This window comes from Onychostruthus taczanowskii, unplaced genomic scaffold, assembly GCF_017590055.1.
Source record: "Onychostruthus taczanowskii isolate IOZ18803 unplaced genomic scaffold, ASM1759005v1 scaffold14, whole genome shotgun sequence".
Taxonomy (NCBI): domain Eukaryota; kingdom Metazoa; phylum Chordata; class Aves; order Passeriformes; family Passeridae; genus Onychostruthus; species Onychostruthus taczanowskii.
This window is the reverse complement of record NW_024498573.1, coordinates 364972-386730: the sequence shown is the minus strand read 5'-3', so window position 1 is coordinate 386730 and position 21759 is coordinate 364972. Positions and strand designations below refer to the sequence as shown.

Sequence of the window (21759 nt, the reverse complement as noted above, 5' to 3'; positions counted from 1 at the left end):
GCCGCGGGTTCATGTGCTCGCTCTACCGAACTTGCTGGTTCTCCCTGACCCTCGGCTCGGTCTCTTGGCGGCTGCCATTGGTTGGCAGCGCGGAGCGGCTCCTTCTGATTGGTGCTGGCGCGCGGCCCCGCCCCGGCCATGCCCAGCAGGCTGCGCTGCGGGCGGTGCCGGGCAGGTCGCGGCGATGGCGGCGGTGTAGCTGCGAGCGGGCGGCGCGGGGCCACCATGATCATCGAGAGCGTAGACGCGCTCAAGTCCTGGCTGGCCAAGCTGCTGGAGCCCATGTGAGTGCGGGCGTGCGGGCCGGGCGGACAGCGCTTCCCGCGGGCCGGGCCCGGGCGTTACGGCCCTGCCCCCGGCCCGGGCCCGGCGCGCCCGGAGTGCGGGACAGCCCGGCCGGGGAGGGGCCGGGGCCCTCTGTCCCACAGCGTGCAGCCGAGCTGGAGAAGGGTTTGGAGCACAAGTGGGATGAGGAGCAGCTGGGGGGGCTCAGCCTGGAGCACAGGAGGCTCAGGGGGACCTTGTGGCTCTGCACAGCTCCTGCCAGGAGGGGACAGCCGGGGGGTCGGGCTGTGCTCCAGGGAACAGGGACAGGAGCAGAGGGAACGGCCTCAGGCTGGGCCAGGGCAGCTCAGGGTGGGCACAGCAGGAATTTCCCCATGGAAAGGGTGCTCAGGCACTGGAACTGCCCAGGGAGGTTTGGATCCCAATCCCTGGAGTGTCCCAGGAAGGGCTGGAGGTGGCACTCGGGGCTCTGGGGACAGGGTGGGGATGGATTGAATTTGGTGGTCTGGGAGCACTTTTCCAATCTCTGTGCTCCCAGCTGCTGCCCCAGCTGTGCTGTCGACTTCAGCCCCAGCTCTGTCATCTCGGAGCACAGCCAGGGGCTGCTGGAGGAGCTGACAAAGCCAGGAATAACATTGAAACTGTGGGAACTCTGCGTTTACATCCTGCTGCTGCTCGCGGCGGGACCGGGATGGAGCCAGCGTGGGTCCGGGATGGAGCCAGCGTGGGTCAGGGATGGAGCCAGCGTGGGTCTGGGTCCCGGTGTGCATGTTGTGCCTTCTGGTAACTGGCTGCCAAGGGGTGCTGGAGTTGTGCTGGCCCCAAGCTCTGCAGTGCCTGGGCACAGCTGGTGCTGCTGCACACACAGCGAGGGCTCTCACTGGGGAAAGCTGCCTGTCAGTGCCTGGCCACGCTTGGGGCTCCCCTGACGTGCAGCCAAGGCCTGTGGGAAGGGTTTTCCATAGGCCTTAGGTCTGCTCAGTTGCCATCATTAAGTATTGGGCTTTTGGAAGTTCTTCACAGCTTTCTTTTTCCCTTGTTACAACCAGGGTTTCTCTGGTGTTTGGTCAAACCCTGCTGCAGGTCTCCAGGCTGGAGCACGACTCCTGCTCCTGCACTTTCCCTGCCAGCTCCAGTCAGTGTCCAGCGTTCTTGGGCATCTGAGCTGCACTGTGGAACGTGAGGCAGAAAATCAAGGGATTGGCCAGTGGGCCCTGACACTGTTGTCACTGTGGTGGCACTAGAGTGGAGGGGGGCACTCACCTTGTGTGCCCCTGTACTGCACGATGGGATGGGTGCCTGGCACATGGAGGAAGGAAAGGTGATGGTTGTGCAGTGAGGGATAGCTTCCTCTATTTGGAATTGAAGATTTAGAGTCGGTGGGTGAGGGCCCCAGTGCATCACACACAGTGAATGCATCACATACAGGTTATTTCTCTGTGTGTAAGAATTGTAAAATCTGTCAATTTGTGGTTGCTTTGTTCTTAATTGCTCCATTTACCCTGGCTCTCAGTGGAGGTTGGATGTTGTTGGAGGCTATATGAGAGCAGGGCTGCTTGATTGCTGCTCATTGAGGATTTTTATTTCTTTCACCTGTTGCCCTCTGCTTGGCTTTTTGCCTTTTGCTTGTTTTTTGGATTTTTTTTTTACTTGAAATTATTTTGAGGTACACATACTTCAGAATTTTTCTTTCAGTTTCCAGAGTTACTGTTCTCAGAAAATACACAATCACCTCTTTAAATGTTAATTTAATTTTAAAAAAAAAGTCTTTTGAGTATTTTAGGTGTCTGCCCCCACCTGATATCTGGCATCTGCACACTCTGAGAGGCCAAACAAGGAGCTGTAATTTAGTCACACTGCTGAATAATGGGATCTAAAGCAATATCCAATTGAAAGATTAGTGGTGAAGTATCACTGCACACAGTCAGTGAGCTTGGTCTTTGTGGACCAGACACGAGTGAGAGAGCACAAGGAGAGAGCCTGGGTCAGTAATTGCTCCCCTCTAGGTCTTCTACCAGCCTTAAAGGGTTTTTGTAAAATGTGGCATGAGAGTGTCCTCGAGGAGGGAACCCCAGCACAGCAGGACAGTCAGGGAAGCTGTGCAGAACACGTCTGTGTATTGAAAGTGGACCTCTGTGACATCTTCTGAACTCCTTTATAACAAAGTTTTAACTTTTAAACGCAGTTTAACCCTTCCCAGTCCTTGTGCATGCCTGCCCTGGCCGTGCTCTGCTGGGCCAGGGGAGGTTCAGCAGCAGTGGGTCTGGCTGGGCAGAGGAAAGGTGGTTTGCCCCAGCAGAGCAGGGCTGCTTTGCCAGGTGTGGCTGGGGGGTCACAGGGCAGCTGAAATGTTGGGCTGTGGTGGCAGAAAGCCCTGTGCTGGCCCCAGGGCAGCTGTGCCCAGGGGTGTGGGCAGCTCCTGGGGGCTCTGCAGTGCCTGTGCCCCAGCCCAGCACACTCTCTCTCTCAGCAGATGTGACGCTGACCCCTCAGCCTTGGCCAACTATGTCGTGGCGTTAGTCAAGAAGGACAAGCCCGAGAAGGAGCTGAAAGCCTTCTGTGCTGACCAGCTGGATGTGTTCCTGCAGAAAGGTGTGGTGGCACGGCTGGCTGGCTGGGGGAGGGAGGGTGCTGTACCACCACTGCCTTCTAAATCTTCCTTGGTAGCTCTGAATAGTCCATACAGAGTTTGAAGGAATCCTGTGATGAAAAAAATAACAATCATGAGATGAAGTCAGGTAACTTGGACTTTTATCAGTGTGTGGGAAGAAATGTTCTTAAATAAAAGCAATTTAATTTAAAGTGTCAGTCGAGTTGCCAGAAGCTTCTCTGACAGGTGTTTGGTAACTTTTGAAAACCTGGTCCGTGTTAGTCCTTCAGATTGCTGGCACCTTCACATGTGGCAGTTGGCTTCACAGTCAAGGATTTAAACACCTGGAATCTGACACTCACTGTGAAGGTTATTGTGCATTTCTTGTGATGTCGAACTGCTGATGAGGGTGTTGAAGATTGTTTACTCTCATAAAAATTGCCCTTGAGAGGCTGCTGAGTGTAGCTGATGGAACTTGTGGATGGCTGTGGACTTCTCCTTGATCACAGGCACCAGTCATGCTTGCCTCTTAGAACAGGAGAGTCTCTGTTGCTGTCTGTGATATGCCTGAGGAATTTCTTTCTCTAAATGAACAGCCTCAAGTGCCACAAATGTAATTCCAGCTCCTTCAGTGGAGCCAATGCTCATTAATCTGAGGGGCTGCAAGCAGCCCACCTGGCTGACTGTTTTCAGAGTCTTCTCTGCTAAATGAAAGCATGGACTTAAATGCATATGTAACTGTATTTTCTTGTGTTCTGTATCCTCAGAAACTTCAGGGTTTGTAGATAAACTTTTTGAAAGTTTGTACACCAAGAGTTACCTTCCTTCTGCTGAGCCCACAAAGGCAGAGGCAAAGCCTGCAGGGCAAGAGAAAGAAGAAGTCAAGGAGGAGGTAATGTTATTTATTCTGCCTGCCTTTTATTTTCAAATTAGCTCTCCTACATTTGTGAGGCAAAATGTGACAGAAAAATGTGCTCTGTTGTGACTAATGATGTGTGTCCAAAGAACCATGGAAGGTGACTGTTCACACAAGAACACTGTACATCCCTTTGTAGAGTCTACCTTTGATTAAGCACCCAGAAATCCTGTTCACAGCTCTGGTAATTCCAGTGGATGATTGCTTGGAAGGGTTTGAGAGGGGGGAAGCAGCAAAAACATTCCAAAACATTTCCAATTTTGTATATTCTGTGAGGAATGAAAATTACATAAAATGTTTTCTGTGATGCTTAAAATCATTGAAATATGTCAGCCTCTGTATTGGAATAGTTACTTTGGGAAGGTAGGTAGGGTTTTTATGCCAACAGGTATATCTTGATTTTAAGTTCTGTTGGCAAAATTGAAAGCAATCACATTTTTGAGAGAAGGTGACAAATAATTGCAGAAATTGTCAGTCAGCCAAACCCAGGTCAGCCCAAACCAATGCAGGTCCTTATTTACCTGACTGTGGTTCATCAACTGATATAAATTAAAGTTGCTTTTTACTTCTTTTTCCTTTTCTCTGATGACTTGTTTTACTTGAGGATGTGATGCAGAGTTATGACGGTTTGTGGAAGTAGCTTTGCTTATGGCAGTTCATCATTTGAACAAGACTTTCACTGTAAGAGCTTTCTCCTCTGTTCTCAAAGTACTGCTGTAGTTTATGGAAAGTCCCACAGAACTACCTTCAGCTGACACTGCCAGTGCTCTGGTGGGGGCAGAGGAGAAGGTTTGAGGGGCTGGAGGGGAGTGGCAATAAGCAAAAGAAGATATCTAGGACAGCTTTATGGGACAACATTACAGAATTCAGGACATTAATTAGTTACTTTGGCACCAGCAAGGCCTTCACAATGTGTCATGAAGCTCGGTGTATGGTGTGTTTCCTACACATGGAGGCCACAAAATGAACCACACATGGAATTGCAGGGCTGGAGGGGACCCCAGGTGCCATGTGGTACACCTTGTGCAGGGAGCAGGACTGCAGTGGAGCTCTCCAGAGCCCTGTCAAGCCAAGCCTTGAGTATTTCTGCCAGTTCTCCCCAGATAATCCTCTTTTAGAAGGATGCAGGAAGCCTTCCTTTTGGTTTCAATTGGAGTCTTTTAAAAATCAGTGCGTGTAAGCTTTTTCCACCAAAATTTACAGTAACTTGTAAGCAGTGTGAAATGTCAGCAGAAGTACAGAATGGGTCAGTGGTTTGCAGTAGTGGTACAGCTGGCAGACTTCTGAATCTGCTGTGGTGGAGACCAGCAAGAAATGTGACTAGATCCACCATGGGAGCAGGTTTTGGCCCCGAAGCAGTTATTTAAAATGTCAGCTAGTGACTTCCCTGCCTGGAGAGGTGATGCACACTTTGTGTTTAAAGGTTCAGGAAATACCTCACTTGTAGGAGTGCTTATGCTAAATGAGAAAGTAGAGTGGAGAGAGATCTTGTCCTTCATGAATCCTGTTTAGAAATAAAACATCAAAGTGGTTTTATTTAGGGGCATCTCTTCTGCAGAAAAAAAAAAAGTAAGTTTTGAGACCAAAACTCTTCAACAGACTCTAGTGCTTGATTACTTGTAGTGCTTCAGTACTCTGGGCAAGTCATACTTGAATATTGCTTTCTTTGTGCTGCTGTATATAACTTGACTTCATTTTGGTGTCATTTTCTTAATTTTAAAAAGTGATACTCGTCCTTGTTTGGTAGTTGTGTGTTAAACAGAATTTTCAAGAGTCTGTTGAAGAAGAGCGGGAGAGCAGGAAGAAGAAGTATTCCAGTCCCCAGAGGAGCCGTGCAGATTCCAGTGAGCAAAGGTTAGCTTTGAGCCACAATGTTAAGAAATTTTTCTGTATTTGCTGTCAGTCTTTGACTGTGTTTTTTTACCTTGTAGGTAGTGATTTTTGTGAAAAATAGGGATTTTCTCCTTCCTTTGACTGTGATACGTTGTGTGTATGCTGATCACGTGCATGAAAAGTCTCCACAGGAAATTGGCCTCTTGCAAAAGAGGCCAAATATTCTTCAAATTACAATTCCTAGGAATGTCATCAGTTCCATTGTTTCCCTTGTTATATAAATGAAGAACATTTTTGGGGTCTAGTTTTTGGGGGCAGTTGTTCACGCTGTGTCAGCATCACTTCTAAAGCCTGTTCTGGTTTGAGCATCATAACAGTCTCACTTTGGAAGCTCCTCCTGCTTTCTACAGAACAGTGAGCCAGCTTTAAGGTTCTGTACTTCTCAGTGTAATTTGTGAAATTCTGACTTAAGTGTTCCACTGCCCAAATGGATGGGAAGGGTGAACAGTATCTTTCCGTGCTGTAAGCTTCTTTTTTAATTTTGTTTCTCTTTTCACTGACGTGGTCTACGTCTGTGTTTCCTAGAACCAGAGAGAAGAAGCGGGATGATGGGAAGTGGAGGGACTATGACAGGTACTATGACAGGAGTGACTTGTACAGGGAGAAGTCTGGCTGGCGCCGGGGCCGCAGTAAAAGCCGGAGCAAGAGCAGAGGGCTGAGTCGCAGCCGCAGCCGCAGCAGGGGCCGCAGCAAAGACCGGGATGGCAGCAGGAGTGGTGAGTACCCAGGGGGCTGCTTCAGAGAGCATCCTGTTGCAGTCACAGCTGTCACTTCTGCATTCTGGATCGTCCAGCAGGCAGGAGGTGCCCTTGAGAAGTTGGAGCGAATTCTGATAGCTTTGTGTTCTTGAAATGATCAGTTAAGGTGCTGTTCTTCAGAGTAGAACAATTAAGAGGTTTGTTTTCTTATTTGCTAACCTCTTAATTTATCCACAGGTGTATTCTTGTGGATAGCAGTAGCTCATATTTTTGTGCTGTGTGTTCTGCCAAAGCTGTCGGTTTTATTCTTTTTTCCTCTTAAGGACTGAACTTTTGCCAAGCAGTGTTTCCCTTTTCCTTTTGTTACTGTGTATTTCTTAGAGAAGGTTTCTTTGCAGTCGCAGGTGGTTACCATATGATTGTTCTTTTAGGGCTAGTTCAGGTCTGTCGGAAAAGTAGGTGGCACAGATTACAGCATTCCGCGCACCTCGAGGCCGCGTTAGTTAAGGGCAGAGGTAGGTTTGTGTTTCAGGCTTTTGCCCTTCTTTCTCCTTTAAAAGAGAGCTGTAAGCCAGAGTGAAATAAGTAGTAGAGGAATGAATGTGCATTTTGCAAAGAAAACTTGGATATTTCTGAAGGTAAACCCCTATTTACGTTATATTTAGTTACTACTCCATTGGTAAGACCGAGCTCCTTCAAGAACAGCTCAATGTGCAGAACGCTGAGTATTTCAGAGAATGTGTTATTATCTCTTGCTCACGGCTCTGATGTACAGAGCACAACATGAAGGCTTTACTCAGCTTTGTTTTTTTTAAACAGAGCACCGAGAGAGAGAGAGGTCAAAATACAAGAGCGAAAAAAATGACGTCGAAAGCTCGTATAATCCGGTGTCTGCATCTCCCAGTAAATCCTCTGAACAGTATTCCTCTGCACAAGCTATTCCCAGTGCTGTAACTGTAGTTGCACCTGCACACCACCTTGAAGGCACCACCGAGAGCTGGTCAAATTACTTCAACAATCACAGCAATCCCAGTTCATTTGGCAGAAACCCTCCTCCTAAAAGAAGATGTCAAGATTATGATGGTAACTGTTCCTTAGTTTTCAGTTTCATGCCTTATTTCAATGTTTCTGTTACTTTTTTTTTAGATATTTGCTAAATCTGAGCAGCAAGTCACACTGCAGCAGCATGTGATGTGTACTTGTATGTAACAGATGCAGAGATGCCCTTTATTGTACTGGAGAAATAACCAGTCTTCCTGCAAGCAGTTTGCATATGCTGTGGCAACTGCTGGATAAGAGCATATGGAGTTTTTTCACAGTTCTCTATGTGCCAGACAAATACCTCAACCACTGGCAGTCCTGGTGCAGATTGCAGTGTGTGTTTAAAACAAACCGCAGTACTTCTGACTTTTTTCCACAGCTTTTATGATGAATGCTTGTAAGTTTGTATGCTTGTATGAAAGATGGTTCTAATTTTAATTATTTTGTGAAACTTTACCCTACCATATAATAACGTAGCAGTGGATGCATGTTTTCTTTAGTAAGAAATTGCATGAAAATCGCTGAGATCTGCTGCGTGTGCTGTGTAACGCGAGGTGAAATGTCCTGTTTTGCAGAGCGAGGCTACTGTGTCCTCGGTGATCTCTGCCAGTTTGATCACGGAAACGATCCGTTAGTGGTGGATGAAGTCTCCTTGCCCAGCATGATCCCGTTCCCGCCGCCGCCGCCGGGGCTGCCGCCGCCGCCGGGACTGCTGCTGCCGCCGCTGCCGGGGCCGGTGCGCGGCCTGCGCCTGCCGGTGCCGCAGCCGCACCCGCAGCCCCCGCCGCCCGTCGTGCTGCCCGTCCCGCGTGAGTCCAGCGCGGCTGAGCCGGCTCCTGTGCTGCGGGGTGCAGCTCACGGCAGTGCCCAGAGCTGGGGCTCCTCTGCTGCAGCAGTGCCCAGAGCTGCAGCTCCTCTGCTGCGGGGTGCAGCTCACAGCAGTGCCCAGAGCTGCAGCTCCTCTGCTGCGGGGTGCTGCTCACAGCAGTGCCCAGAGCTGCAGCTCCTCTGCTGCAGGGTGCTGCTCACAGCAGTGCCCAAAGCTGCAGCTCCTTTGCTGGCAGTGTGCTGCTCAGAGCAGTGCCCAAAGAATTCTGAATATTTAGTTGGTAAACCATGATGTTCCTAGCACTGCAGACTGCGCTGGGGGGTGGAGCTGGGGATCTTTCAGCTCACCTCAGTGGCAGTGGTGGTGATTGGATTGGTCACTGACACTTCCTAGCCAGGTTTTTCCTGCTGTAATGCAATAAACGTTGTGATGCAGTCTCTTAGAACACTAGGACTTAGAACCTAGAACACCAGGTTCTAATAAAGATCTAGTGTTGGTGCTACATTGCCTACATACTAGAAAACAATATGTTACTGACACATGTAAGAGCTTTCTTAGCTCAGCGGTGATCTGAGATGTTGAACCTTTTGTGTTATCCTACTGCATCTTTAAAGTCTATGAAGAAGTAGCATATTAGGGGCATGCTTACTCTGTTTCAGTGCTGTCTATTCCAGGGACAAAATTAATGCTGTGATAATTGTGCCCAGTATCAGCAGTTTTGGGATGAGGAATAATTTGATACAGGATTAGCCCTAAACTTTGCATGAGCCCTTCAGCAGGTGGAACTGACTTGCTGTGGGAGAGCAGACACTGCTAGGATGGGCTGTGCAGTGTCACTTGGGGTCCTTTTGGGTCATACAGTCAATAGGAATGGCTGTATGGTACATGGGGAAACCAAAGCACAACCAGCTAGAAAAATTCCTTGTCTGGGAATGTCTCTTGCCCTGCAGCTCTTCTTTCAGAACTGCAGTCTGAATGCTGCTGAGCTGATCTCTTGCTCTGAGCAAGCTTTGGCTCTCCATGGTAGAGCTGAGGGAGGAGCTGCTGTGGTTAAAGCACGAACAAACCACTGGGGAAGAACAGACACTTCTTTCTTTTCCCTTAAAACTTTGTCTCTCCTGAGAAAGAGAAAATGTGTTGGACTCAGAGCAGCCTACCTGAACAGGCTTCTCAGTTTACTGTTGCTGTAGTGGGATTGGACACACTTACAAGCCTGACCTTGCTCAAAGCAGGGCATAAACACAGCACTGAATTGTTTGCCCGTTCTGCCTTCGGGCTGTCAGTGTGTGATGTGTTCTGTGGTGTTGTTGTTGCAGGGCCACCTTTAACACAGTCCAGCTTGATAAACAGTCGTGACCAGCCGGGGACAAGTGCAGTGCCCAGTCTTGCACCCGTGGGAGCAAGGCTGCCTCCTCCTCTGCCTCAGAACCTGCTCTATACAGTGTCAGAACGTAAGCAAGTGCCTTCTGGTTTAAATCTGTTTGATGGAAGCATTTTACACTTTCTCTGTTGATGTGTGATTAGAAATTATGATCTGTCTTCCTCCAATATATACAAATCTAAAAAGAAGTCTGATGGCTCTCCCTGGGTCAGCCCTTCATCCATCCTGGGATGGAATGGCAGCAGTGCTCTGCCCTGGTCTGAGAGGAGCACTGTGGGGAGCTCTGGGTTTCATGTGCTCGCAGCAATCCAAGTGTTGTATGAGAAATGTTCCTTTCATCTTCAAGCCATTCAGTAGGACATTAGTAGGTGAAAGATGGATCTGCAAACCTGTAATTGCTGTTGAACTTGGGTTTTATTCCTCTCCAGTTTGGACTAATACAGATGAGAGCTTTTTTTTCCAGCTGGATGTCACAATAGTTCATACAGTCTTCATAGACATCAGTGCTTTTTCTGTTCTTTTTCCAGAGTCACCCTGATTCTAGCTTTCTAAAGGTTGTTAGCTTTCACTGGACACATCCCTCTTCCTTAACAGATCTCAGAATTTTCAAAAGTATGTTTTTATAAGGGAAAAATATAGCAAAATACCTGGAAAGTCCTAGATTGCTCAATTTAAATACAACAGAATTTATTTCTTTGATAATTAAAGCATTAATGGCATTCCCATGTTCTCTATCACCAAAATAAGATAATTATATGTGTTTTATAACAGTCTCATCTGGGTTTTTTTAACATAAATATTCTGAATTTTGTTCAAAGAGGGGATCTAGTTCAGTTCATGATCCATGTCATTTTATTTGTAACTTCCGTGCTTCTCAGAACTTGAGACACTCAAATTTCTTATTAGGTAATCTGTTCAGTTATCCCCAAGTCCTGCTGGGTGTTCAGGTGTCACCATCTGATCCTTTCAGCTCCAGAACTTCTAATGGGAGATTCTGCCTGTTGGAGCTCACAGGGCTTCACAGTAATTCTGTTCTCCAGAGCCTCTGTGGAGATTCTCATGTCCTGTTCTTGGGCTGTTCTGGTGACAGCTGCTGGTTGCCCTCTTGCAGTCAATCACGTTCTAAATAAGGGAAGAGGAGCTGGTGGTTCTGCTCCTTTGAGGTCAGAGAAAGTTCTTGTTTTACAGTGTCAGGCCCTGCTATCAGTGTGGATATTGTGGGGCATCTGATTTTACCTGTAGAGTTGTCTTTGTTGCTGCAGAATAAGGAGCTGAGATTTTGGAGGCATTCATGTTTGTCAGGTTCCCTTGTACAGGCATTTGTTCTGTTCCTGTGAGGGCTCTTCACAGACTTCATTCATTCTAGTTCTTGTACAGCTTTTCCTTTTTAAGGTTAAAAAAATGTGTTACCCTCAATTTGGACCTTGGGCTGGAGGAACAATAGGAGTCAATTGCCATCTTGTATTCTTGTGGTGACCACTTCTAATGGAAACAACCATTAGTACCTTACCTAAGCTAGGCAGCTGATCTCACTCTTATATAAAGAGAGTTCAGTAGGTAAGTATTGGTTCCATTACCTCATTTCTCAGCTTTCTTTGATTGAAATCATTTAAGTATGTTCTTCACCTAAATTCTTGTCTGAAGAGACCCAGACTGTTGGGCTGAAAATCTCTTTGCATCTTAGACTCTACAGTATACATGCTGAAACCAAAACCTGTGTTGTTGTCCTTAAAACACTGCCAGGCGTTGTGCACGCTGTCACACAGACACCTCAGGCCTTTCCAGGCAGTGGATCAGCAGGACTCTGTATTGTGACCTGTGTGCTTTGGACAAACAGGACCAGAATAAAAACCAAAGGAGAATGTGTCCAGATAGGCTAGGCCTGGAATTCAGGTGAGGGTTTGCAGTGGCTGCACAGGTTGGCTGTACCACCTCTCTTCTCTTCATCCGAGAGAGCTTCTGACTCTTGGACATCCGTGCACTTCCTTGAAGGAAAATTAACCCCGAGTCTTAAACTCACTTGAAAAATTCTGTCATTTCTCTCCTTTTTTTGTAGATACATATGAGCCAGATGGCTATAACCCTGAAGCTCCTAGTATTACCAGTGCTGGTAGATCTCAGTATCGACAGTTCTTTACGAGAGCACAAATGCAGCGTCCAAATCTAATTGGCCTAACATCTGGGGAGATGGATACAAACCCTCGAGGTAGGAAGGGTTCTGGTCATTGCTGTTGCTATTTTTGTCCAAGACCGTCAACACTTTTCCCTCTTTTTAGGCTAAAGCACTAGTTTTTCTCACTGATCTAGTGTTTCAGAGCTTTTTTTTTTTTTTTACATTTCTACCTCTTTTTAAGTGCTAACATGCCCATATTAAAGTCAAAGCAGCCTTTTTTGATTAAAAATAACCACTTGCTTGGGAATGCTACAAGGGTTTTGTTGGTTGGTTGGGGTTTTATTCCTCTTAAGCCTGTGGAGGTATTTTCCAGGTACTGGTAGCTCCTAGAAAGAAAAGTGGTGCCTAAAGATGGATTTAGCAGCACAGTCTGCAGACTGCTTTTGATCAGCAGAGGTGATGATCCAAGCTCCTTGCCTTGGCTGTTGTGATGGTAGTGAAGAAGAGAGCTGCCATGGCATGTTTTGGTGCTTTATGCTCTGATCTGTCAGCCAGGTGTTCTCTCTGAAATGAACATCACAGGTATCATTCCAGTTTCCCAGCTGATGGGAATCCCAGTCTGCACTTACATAATTCCTAGCCCCTGCCTGAATGGATGTGGCTGCTGTCTCTTAGTGGTGATGTGCACAAAGCATCTTTTAGGGAAGGGCACAGGTCAAGGCTCTTCAAAGTTTAGTTGTAGTAGCAAAACTTTCTTTCTCCCTTGTGTTTTCCTGCCCTGATTCTTAAAACCAAAAATGTTAAGTTTTGGGTTTTATTGTTCTACTTCAGTATTTCTTACTTAGTAGCTAAGAAAGATATTTTTTTTTCCCAGTATTTCCTTCCAGTGACTCATCTTATAAGGAATATGGTTAAATATTATTGTAGAAATTGCTGTTGCTGTTTGCATCTTAATGACTGTCACAGAGGCAGGGTTGGGGCTTAATTGAGAGCCCATCCCAGGTAAGGCAGGGGTGAGTGCTCAGTGCAGGGCCTCACACGACATGTTTTTACTGTCTTTATCACAGCTATGAAAGGTTTGCTCTCAGATCATCCTCCAAAATGAGGATGACATGCCCAGAAATACCCAGTCTCTGTTCTCACCAGTGTAACCAGCAGAGCCCTGGCTTATGCAAAAGCCATAGAAATTGCTGTGTAACTCAGACTTCTTTTTAGGGGTTGAATATTTGGCGTTCACAGGAGACTAACACAAAGGGCATAATCTTGAAAAGGTTGCAAATGAATTTCTAGCAACTTTGTGTTGGTAGAATTTGCTTCAAACTTTAAATCTGATGTCTTAAAAGAGTGTAATAGTAGTGCTTAGTTAGCAGTTTGTTGCTGAAACCTGGCTGGAGGGCGGCAGTGGGATAGCAGTGGAAAGAAGGGGTTGGTTCTTAGTTGCTTTTGCTCTGTCAAGGGTTCATGCAGGGCAAGCTGGTTGTTAATGCAGCCCCTGCCCATTGCAGGGCTCTGACTTAAAGCCTGGGGATCCACCCATGGGTTCTTTTCCTCCTTTTCTGTTTTGTTGGGATTTGGGGTTTTCTTTTTTCTTTCTCTCCCTTTCCTGCAGAATCTGAGTTTTCAGTACCTGAAAAATGAAGTTTTAGCTTTGGTTCTTCAAGCTAGTACTAGCCTTAAAGGTCAAAACCCATCCCTCCCAGCTGGACCACGTGTGTTTCTCTCAGGATGTTTAGTTAGGCTAGGGAATGATTTGAACGGTTTTGTTCGGAAACAAAACTGACTGATTTGATAGAGTCATCCTAATGTTTATGTTTTTAATCTCAGTTCTGTTTTGCTGTGTGAAAGCTTTTCCATGTGTGGTGGATAACACAGGCCTTTTTCCTTCCCTCCAGCTGCCAACATTATCATCCAAACTGAACCTCCCATTCCCATCACAAATAACAGCAGCAATGTCACTAGAGTTGTCCTGGAACCGGACAGCAGGAAGAGATCTCCAAGCAGCATGGAATGTCCACCACTGAAGAAACCCTGGTTGGGAAAGTAAGAGTTAGCCACAGATGTTAATTCAAATGTACTCGATGGCTGTCAGTGCTGTGAGCATTGCTGTTCACCAGTCTCTGTAGTTTGGGATGGTTGGGTCAGAAAGTCTGTGTTCCCATAATATGGAGACTAAACATGGCGTTGGGGAAAGCTCTCTTTTGTTAGTGGCTAGAGGGTGTACTTTTTAGAGGAGAAGTGCAATTTGGATGTATGTTAACATTTGCTGCCTTAGTTAGGCATTTATGTACTTACCTGAACTCTTCCTATTCTCCTTTTCTCTAGGCAAGTGAATAACAGCCAGAATAAGCCAGGGTTTTTGAAAAAGAATCAGTATACCAATACAAAATTAGAAGTTCGAAAAATTCCACCAGAATTGAACAATATTACACAGCTCAATGAACACTTCAGCAAATTTGGAACTATTGTAAACATTCAGGTAAAAAAACAAAATCGGTTTTATGTCTGTGTGTGGGTATTTTATTTTCCCTGAAGCCTGCTTGAATGATGCATAGTTTCTTTGAGAAATCTTAGTGGAGACGGATTTGGAGAGGAGGTGGTCAAGTTCAGAGAAACCTTTTCTTGGTCTACTGTGTATTATTATCTTAATTCTGTAAAACATACTGGTTTCAGCCTTCATGATGAGTAATTACATATGAAAGCTGGCAGGTTTAACAGTGTCTAAACCAACTCAGGTTTTTGAGCAACTTGTGTATAACTTTTGAAAGAGATGATCTGACAGTTTGTCTTATATGACAGTCTTTATCTGCTTCAGTTTGTTACCACTTGGCATCCTAGAACTGGCTCCAACTCTGGGGTGCCCTTGCCTTGTAAAAAACAGAAAAAGCACTTAAAAATAGTAGTTAAAATAACATTTCGTTTCCATTTATTTTTCTAGACAAAACAGTTGCCTCTCAAGTCCTCAGTTAGAGATCTAAATAAGAGAGAGATACCTGGGAAGCCTCTGTATTTCTTGATAATTTTGTCTTGGCCCAAAAGATATTGTGGTGCTTTCTGCACCTCTCTAATGAAATAATGTATTTCAAACATGCTATCTCAATTACTACACTAGAAAGTACAAGGTACATTTTTGTTGCTATGATACTAATTTTCAGAGAAAAAGATGCTTATTGAAGACTTTGAGATGCTGCTGCCTTGAGGGTGTGGTGAGGCTTTGCACTGTGCACCCTCGGGAGGCTGGAATAAAGAGCCTCAGGGTCAGCACCAGTGGTACCAAATACCCAGGGGCACTGCACAGGGCTCTGAATATGTGATGCTGTTGGTGGAGGAGATAGATTCATTCATTCATTCATCTAGTTATTTGAATGTATATAGACTTTGCTGCAAGTACATGTAAAGTTTGCCAAAAGCTATTTTGCTTTAATTACATAGAGTGTCTTACCAGTGTTTTGAGCTGTTAATACGCTGGATACTCAAGTCATCATTGCACATTATTTGCAGATGGGTTTGCTAGTGACTGAAATGTTTTCTTCCTTGAGAAACAAAGCACTTGTGAACTTTTGCTTCAGGTGGCTTTCCAGAACGACCCCGAAGCTGCTCTCATTCAGTACTTGAGCAACGACGAGGCGCGGAAGGCGATTTCCAGCACGGAGGCCGTGCTGAGCAACCGGTTCATCCGCGTGCTGTGGCACAGGGAGAGCGAGCAGCAGCCCCCGTTGCTGCAGCAGCAGCAGCAGCAGCAGCAGCCCAGCCCGCAGGCCCTGCAGCACCTGCAGCAGCAGGCCCTGGCCGCGCCGCCCGCCGTCACCGTGCACGGCAGCCTGGCCAAGGTACGTGCCGTGGAGGGGCTCGGCAGCGTTCCCGAGCGGCTGCTCTGCAGAGCAGCACCTAACCTTGATGTTTTCAAATCTCTGGCTACGCAGGTGATGAACAAACCCCTGGCCTCTGGTGCCTACGTCCTTAACAAAGTCCCGGTGAAAAGGCGCCTTGGAGCAGCGGGTGGGAGCCAGCCTGAGCTCAGCCAGCCCGGGGCTGGGGTGGAGGAGTCTCAGGTATGTTGGGGGTGGACCATGGTCGTGCTCTCAGGTACAGCTTTAGCTTGTCAGCCAGGAAGGAACAAGCAAAGAGAACTTGTGAATCGTTCCCTCTTGGTTCTGTTCCTTTTCAGTAATGTTTCATGCAGCCATGGTCAGTCACTTCTTCCTCGTTTCATCTACTGGTTATATAGAACAGGGACCATGACTTCAGGAGCTGTCAACTACAGCACTATCAGTGTTGTAAATAGCATAAAATATTTTTAGCAGTGCTTGATAGTTAACAAGTCTGACAACTTGTATGTGAGACCGGCCTTTTGTCAACAAATGTAATGGCTCTCCCAGTAACTTTTGAGCTTTTGCTGTGCTTTCATAGCAGTGCTCGAAGCTTAGAGACCCAGAGTTCAAGCCAATAAGTGTTCAATTCACACTGATACCATAGTGCAGCATGTGGTCTGGGCCATGGGGAAGTCCTTTTAAGAAGGAAGCATGGAGTGGCTTTTGCTGCCTTACTTGATCAGAAAGTGGGATGTTGGGCTGTGACTGCAGAGCTGAAACTGAGGAACAGGCAGATCATCACCTTCAGCAGTGTCCTGGTGGGAGTCAGGATGCAAAGGGAGTCTGCCACAGAGCAGGAAAGACAGTATCTTTTTCAGAAATCCTTTTAACTGGGCTGATGTCTTTATCCATGTGTTTAATTGCCTTGGTCTTTCTGCCTCCTTGCACAAATGTGGACATCTGAGTTGGGGTTTCAGGGGACATGATCCACTGGAGTTCCCTGCCGGTATATCACAGTCACTTTGAAATATTCCATATTTTACTATGTGTTTTTTACTATTTCAGGTATTTCCTACTTCTACAAGCCACTCAAAAATGGTTTACAGTTCTCCAAACTTGAAGACAACTCTGAAGTCTGGTGCAGGGTCTAAACCTCACGACGTGCAAGAAGCCCTTAAAAAAAAGCAGGTACTTAATGCTTGATGGCTGCTTGACAGTGTAAGGAGCAAAGTGCTTTAAATGCAAGGTTTGATGGGCACCTGAAACCTCAACCACCCCTCTAGAGCCTGCAGACACACCTGGGGTAATCATGTGTGGAGTGTCCTTTTGGGGTGTCTTACTTGACACACTTGGCCATGTTGGGTTTTCTGGGTTTGCTTGGGATTTTCTGGATTTAATCTCTGCAAGAATGAGACACTTGCATGACAGTGCACACAGCATGTTTCTTAAGAGGTGTCTGAAAGGGGCAAAACGTTAGTAAACTACCTTGCAGTAGGAAATAAGGATTTTATTTATTTTTTATTTATTGAATCAGCTGCACTTGATACTTCTGCTTTTTGCAGACAGTACTTTTGGTTGTGGATTTAACTTCTGTAGCTTGAAGAGGACACTATGATCTCTATGAGTACATGCAATGCCAGACTGCTTTTTACTGATGGAAAGAATTTTCTCCTCTTATAGGAGGCAATGAAACTCCAGCAAGATATGAGGAAAAAGAAGCAGGAGATGTTAGAAAAACAAATAGAATGCCAGAAGGTAAGTCTGGGATGTGGCTAGTAAACACATTCTGATTTTGTACATACCTGTCTGTTGAAGGCTGTTTTTCCTGGAATTTTATGTTCTTGTTCTTTTATTTTTGTATAGATGTTGATATCCAAGCTGGAGAAAAACAAGGCCATGAAACCAGAAGAGAGAGCAGAAATTATGAAGACCTTAAAAGAGCTAACAGGAAAAATATCTCAGTTAAAGGATGAGTTAAAAACTTCATCTACAACCTCCACACCATCCAAATTGAAGTCCAAGACAGAGGTATTTATTGTGCAACACACTTGCCTGCTTGGTTTTTGTTACTATTTCTATTAATATGTCTTAAAAATGCAACAGCATTAGATCAAAACACTTGCAAGCAGCATCTTAATGTGAGTGATAACCATGGACAAACAAGCCATGGTTGGAGGATCTCCATGACCTAGTTTTGCTTGTAGCTCATTCATGTTTGTTCCATTTCTAAAGCAGAGAATTGTGGGCCCTTCAAAAAATGGGGGGGACCACACGCACACAGAGGCAATTAAAACAAAACTGAATTTAGAGAAAAGTGTGGCTATTGCGTCCTGATCTTTCTGTATCATTTGCATGAATGTACTGCTGAAGTGCAGTAAAACATTACAGCTGTCCTTACAGTTCTGCCCTTTGCTTCTGTTTTCTCTTCCCACCCCTTTTTCTGCCAGGCACAGAAGGAGCTGTTGGATGCAGAGCTGGACTTCCATAAGAGGCTGTCCTCTGGAGAGGACACGACCGAGCTGCGCAAGAAGCTCAATCAGTTGCAGGTGGAGGTGAGCTGGGCCGCGTGCTGCCGCTGGTGGCTGCGTGACTCCTGGCTGCTGCAATCCTCTCACTGTGCTCTGTGCTCTCCCCAGGCTGCCCGCCTGGGCATCCTCCCTGCTGGCCGAGGAAAGGCGGCGGCGGCCGCGGGCCGGGGCCGGGGCCGGGGCCGCGGGGGCCGAGGCCGGGCCGTGCTGAACCACATGGTGGTAGATCACCGGCCCAAGGCGCTCACCGTGGGAGGCTTCATTGAGGAGGAGAAGGATGAATTGCTGCAGCACTTCTCTGTAAGTGTGGCCTGGAAATTCATACGCGTTTCTGTTACCGCTGTAAAATCAAGCTCGTCTTAGAATGGCAATAAGTCTGAGATTTTGCCCAAAAATACAAGGGCTGCAATAGTGATGGCTGCTGCAGCTGGGAGTCCTCTGGCTCTCACTTTCCTGTCCAAAAAATCAGATTTCAGTGTCACTTCAGTACACTACAATTGTACCGCAATTATGGGAGTGGAGGAGAGCATTACTGCCAGTCCTAATGAACTTTTCCTCACAGAAATTCGGAGATATTGAAGATCTTCAGGAAGAGGATTCCCCATTAAGTGTTGTTGTAACTTTTAAGTCCCGCTCAGAAGCTGAAAATGTAAGTAGAATCATGGATATATTTTTTCACATATCTAAAATAAGAGCGTTTAACCACCTGTGTCTATCTTTGTATTTTAAAATGTCAAAGGCTTTGATCCCCCAGTTAGAGCTCGATAGTGCTTGGTGCTGCTGCAGGTAGTGCCCCTGAAGGGGAAGTAGCTCCTGGTGTCTGGGCAGTGACACAGGCAAGGGCTTTCCCTGATGAAGCTGCGTGTCCCTGGCAGTTCAGAGCTCTGCTCATCCTCTCTCAGGGGAAGTAGCTCCTGGTGTCTGGGCAGTGACACAGGCAAGGGCTTTCCCTGATGAAGCTGCGTGTCCCTGGCAGTTCAGAGCTCTGCTCATCCTCTCTCAGGGGAAGTAGCTCCTGGTGTCTGGGCAGTGACACAGGCAAGGGCTTTCCCTGATGAAGCTGCGTGTCCCTGGCAGTTCAGAGCTCTGCTCATCCTCTCTCAGCGCCGGGGCAGGAGCAGCATCGGGCAGATTTGGGTGTGGCTGAAGTTGCTCCTGGAGCACTGAAGTGGGTGGTTGTGGTTTGTACGTTTGGGATCTTCAGACATGCCCCTGGCTCTGGCTCGTTGCTGGTGTTAGAGGTTCTGTGCTTGGTGCTCTCTCTGAACATCTGTGTGCTTGCACTCCACTCAGGCTGCTAACCAGGGCTCCCGCTTCAAGGACCGGCGGCTCCAGATCTCGTGGCACAAACCCAAGGTACCCTCTGTGTCCACTGAAGTCGAGGAAGAGGAGTCCAAGGAAGAGGTATGGAAGTCTCTTAATAAGCTGATCATTCTTGCTGGAATCTTAACAGCTGAGAGCTCTTAGGGTACAGTTTCCTGTGTGCTGAAGAAACTTCATAGAAGATGCTTTTGCAAACCAGGAACTGAACTGGTTTTGAATAGTCAGGTACATTTCCCACCTTTCAAAACGGAGAAAATGGGGGGAAAAAGGTCACTGTGGGTGGGCTGTTAATTTGTCAATGATGTAAACAAGCCTCAGGTTCTGTATGTGCAGGCTGCAAAGCCTTTTACTTCTCACTCTTTGTGCTCTGCTCTAGAAGTTGTGTGTTCTTCCCTGTAATTCACCTTGAGCTTTTAAAGGTTATTTTGTTGTAGCACTTAACAGAAACCTTGTCTGGGAGAAGGTGAGTGGTGGTTTGTTCCTGCTTCCTCTGAAGCCTGGCTCTCTTTCTCTTTCCTGATGTGAGGCTGCTGTTCTTCCCCTACAACTGTTTGGATGTAACTGTGTGACTTTGAGAGAGACACTCTAACACCTGCACCAGATACCAGCACAGCTTGGAACTTGTGTCTGAAAATTCATTTTTTTCTTCCTCCAGGAGACTGAAACCTCAGATTTATTTTTGCACGAAGATGATGATGATGATGATGAAGATGAGGATGAATCCCGTTCTTGGAGAAGATGAAACTTGATGTTTGAAATGTATAATTTTAGGAATATAGTTCAAAGTACATCTTTTAAACGTTTATTTAAGGAAGTTGATGAGCCAAAAAGAGCTTTACTTTCTTTTCAAACCACAAAATTTACCATGAGCAGTTTGGTATGAAAACATTTGGGACACAGAGCTGTGAGACTGTGCTAGCCAAGGGCCCAGGAACTTCTTACAGGATTATCAAGCTCACCAGGGTGGTGATTTTTTTCTATTTAAGAAGGATAAAAAGGGGGGGAGGGGGTTGGAAATCAGTATTTTCTTGTCCTCTTTTTGTGTCACCTGTATTACCTTGTTTTGGGTTTTTTATAATGTGATTGGTTTGTTAGTTTATAATTGAAAAGATATTACAGGTTTTATTTAGCAATATTACGAGGTTAGGGGAAAGACAAACTTTCATTAAATATTATGAAAGAAAAACTGGCCTCATTTGCTCGTTGAAAAAAGGGAGCATTTTATTTCCTGTGGAGTCTCATGTTGTAGGAATTACTTGTGGCTAGGTTGTTAAATCATTTACTTCAGTAAGTGTGACAGCCACACCATCTCTATGTTGTGCTGCTTTTTGTGAGAGGAGGTGGAAGAAACAATTTCACAGGCTATTGTTGTAACGTTGTCCAGTTCACTCTGTTTCTCACAGAGAGCATCAGCAGGAGCACACAGCAGAGTGGATTTTCACTCCTTGGTTTCCTTCTGTCATTTCAGTGTAAGGCTCAGTGTAGGTCAGGCTGTTCATTGCATTTCAGTATTTGTGAGCAAGAAGAAAGGAGTTGCAGTCTTCCTCAAAGGCAGCTGCACTGGCCCCTGTGTCCAGGCAGGAGCAGCTCTGCTGTTCCCAGCTGTGTCCAGGCAGGAGCAGCTCTGCTGTTCCCAGCTGTGTCCAGGCAGGAGCAGCTCTGCTCTGCTGTTCCCAGCTGTGTCCAGGCAGGAGCAGCTGTGCTCTGGCTGTTCCCAGCTGTGTCCAGGCAGGAGCAGCTGTGCTCTGGCTGTTCCCAGCTGTGTCCAGGCAGGCCTGGGGCTCAGAGCAGGGTGGGCTCACCCCAGGGCTGGGCTGTCCTGCCTAGCCTGGCCCAGCTCAGAGCTGCCTGTGCACTGGGTGCCCCTCGTGTCCCCTGCCAGTGGCTCTGCTGTCCCCTGAGCCAGCAGGGCTGGCTGAGCCCGGGCTGTGCCTTGTGCCTGGGGCACCCAGCAGCACCTTCCCTGACTGCCCACTTGCCCTGCCCGCTCCTCAAGACGTTTTTTGTGCATTTCTACACAAAATCAGCACCGTGGCCATGCACGGTGCTCTTCTCTCTTGGATGACTGCCAGTGTAGGCCCCAGTAGCTCCTGACTCAAGGACAGCATCTACCCAACCCTTTCCCTGCCTGTGGCTCTGAGGGTGCCAGGGCAGGTGCTGAGCACCCTTTGGGGGCACAGCCCTGCTGACTCTGTCCTTGTGCTGTGCTGAGGTTTCCAGCTTGTGTAACATCCTGTTTCTTGTCAGCTGAAGGGAATGTCTCCGGTATTCTGTCTCTTTCCAAACCTCTCCTCTTCCTAGAATTAGGACAGTCCTGCTAATGCTGAGACTAAATTCCAGGCATGAAAGAAAT

The 21759-nt window shown here is 46.7% G+C and overlaps 1 protein-coding gene across 2 annotated transcripts; it reads left to right on the top strand.

The window, feature by feature from the left end:
- The first annotated feature begins 154 nt into the window (after positions 1–154).
- On the top strand, positions 155–21053 carry RBM27 (RNA binding motif protein 27). Of its 2 annotated transcripts, XM_041397491.1 has the most exons (21): positions 155–284; positions 2759–2877; positions 3643–3767; positions 5539–5645; positions 6210–6400; positions 7202–7465; positions 7999–8232; positions 9569–9703; positions 11690–11839; positions 13639–13786; positions 14069–14222; positions 15313–15573; positions 15667–15795; positions 16621–16743; positions 17236–17310; positions 17419–17583; positions 18003–18107; positions 18192–18383; positions 18646–18732; positions 19377–19487; positions 20062–21053. In XM_041397491.1, exons 1-21 carry the CDS (start codon positions 226–228, stop codon positions 20146–20148), a joined length of 3021 nt encoding a protein of 1006 aa, XP_041253425.1. In that variant the 5' UTR covers positions 155–225; the 3' UTR covers positions 20149–21053. The 2 variants fall into 2 exon arrangements, with proteins under 2 accessions (XP_041253425.1, XP_041253426.1); XM_041397492.1 differs by lacking the exon at positions 11690–11839.
- The last annotated feature ends 706 nt before the right edge of the window (positions 21054–21759 follow it).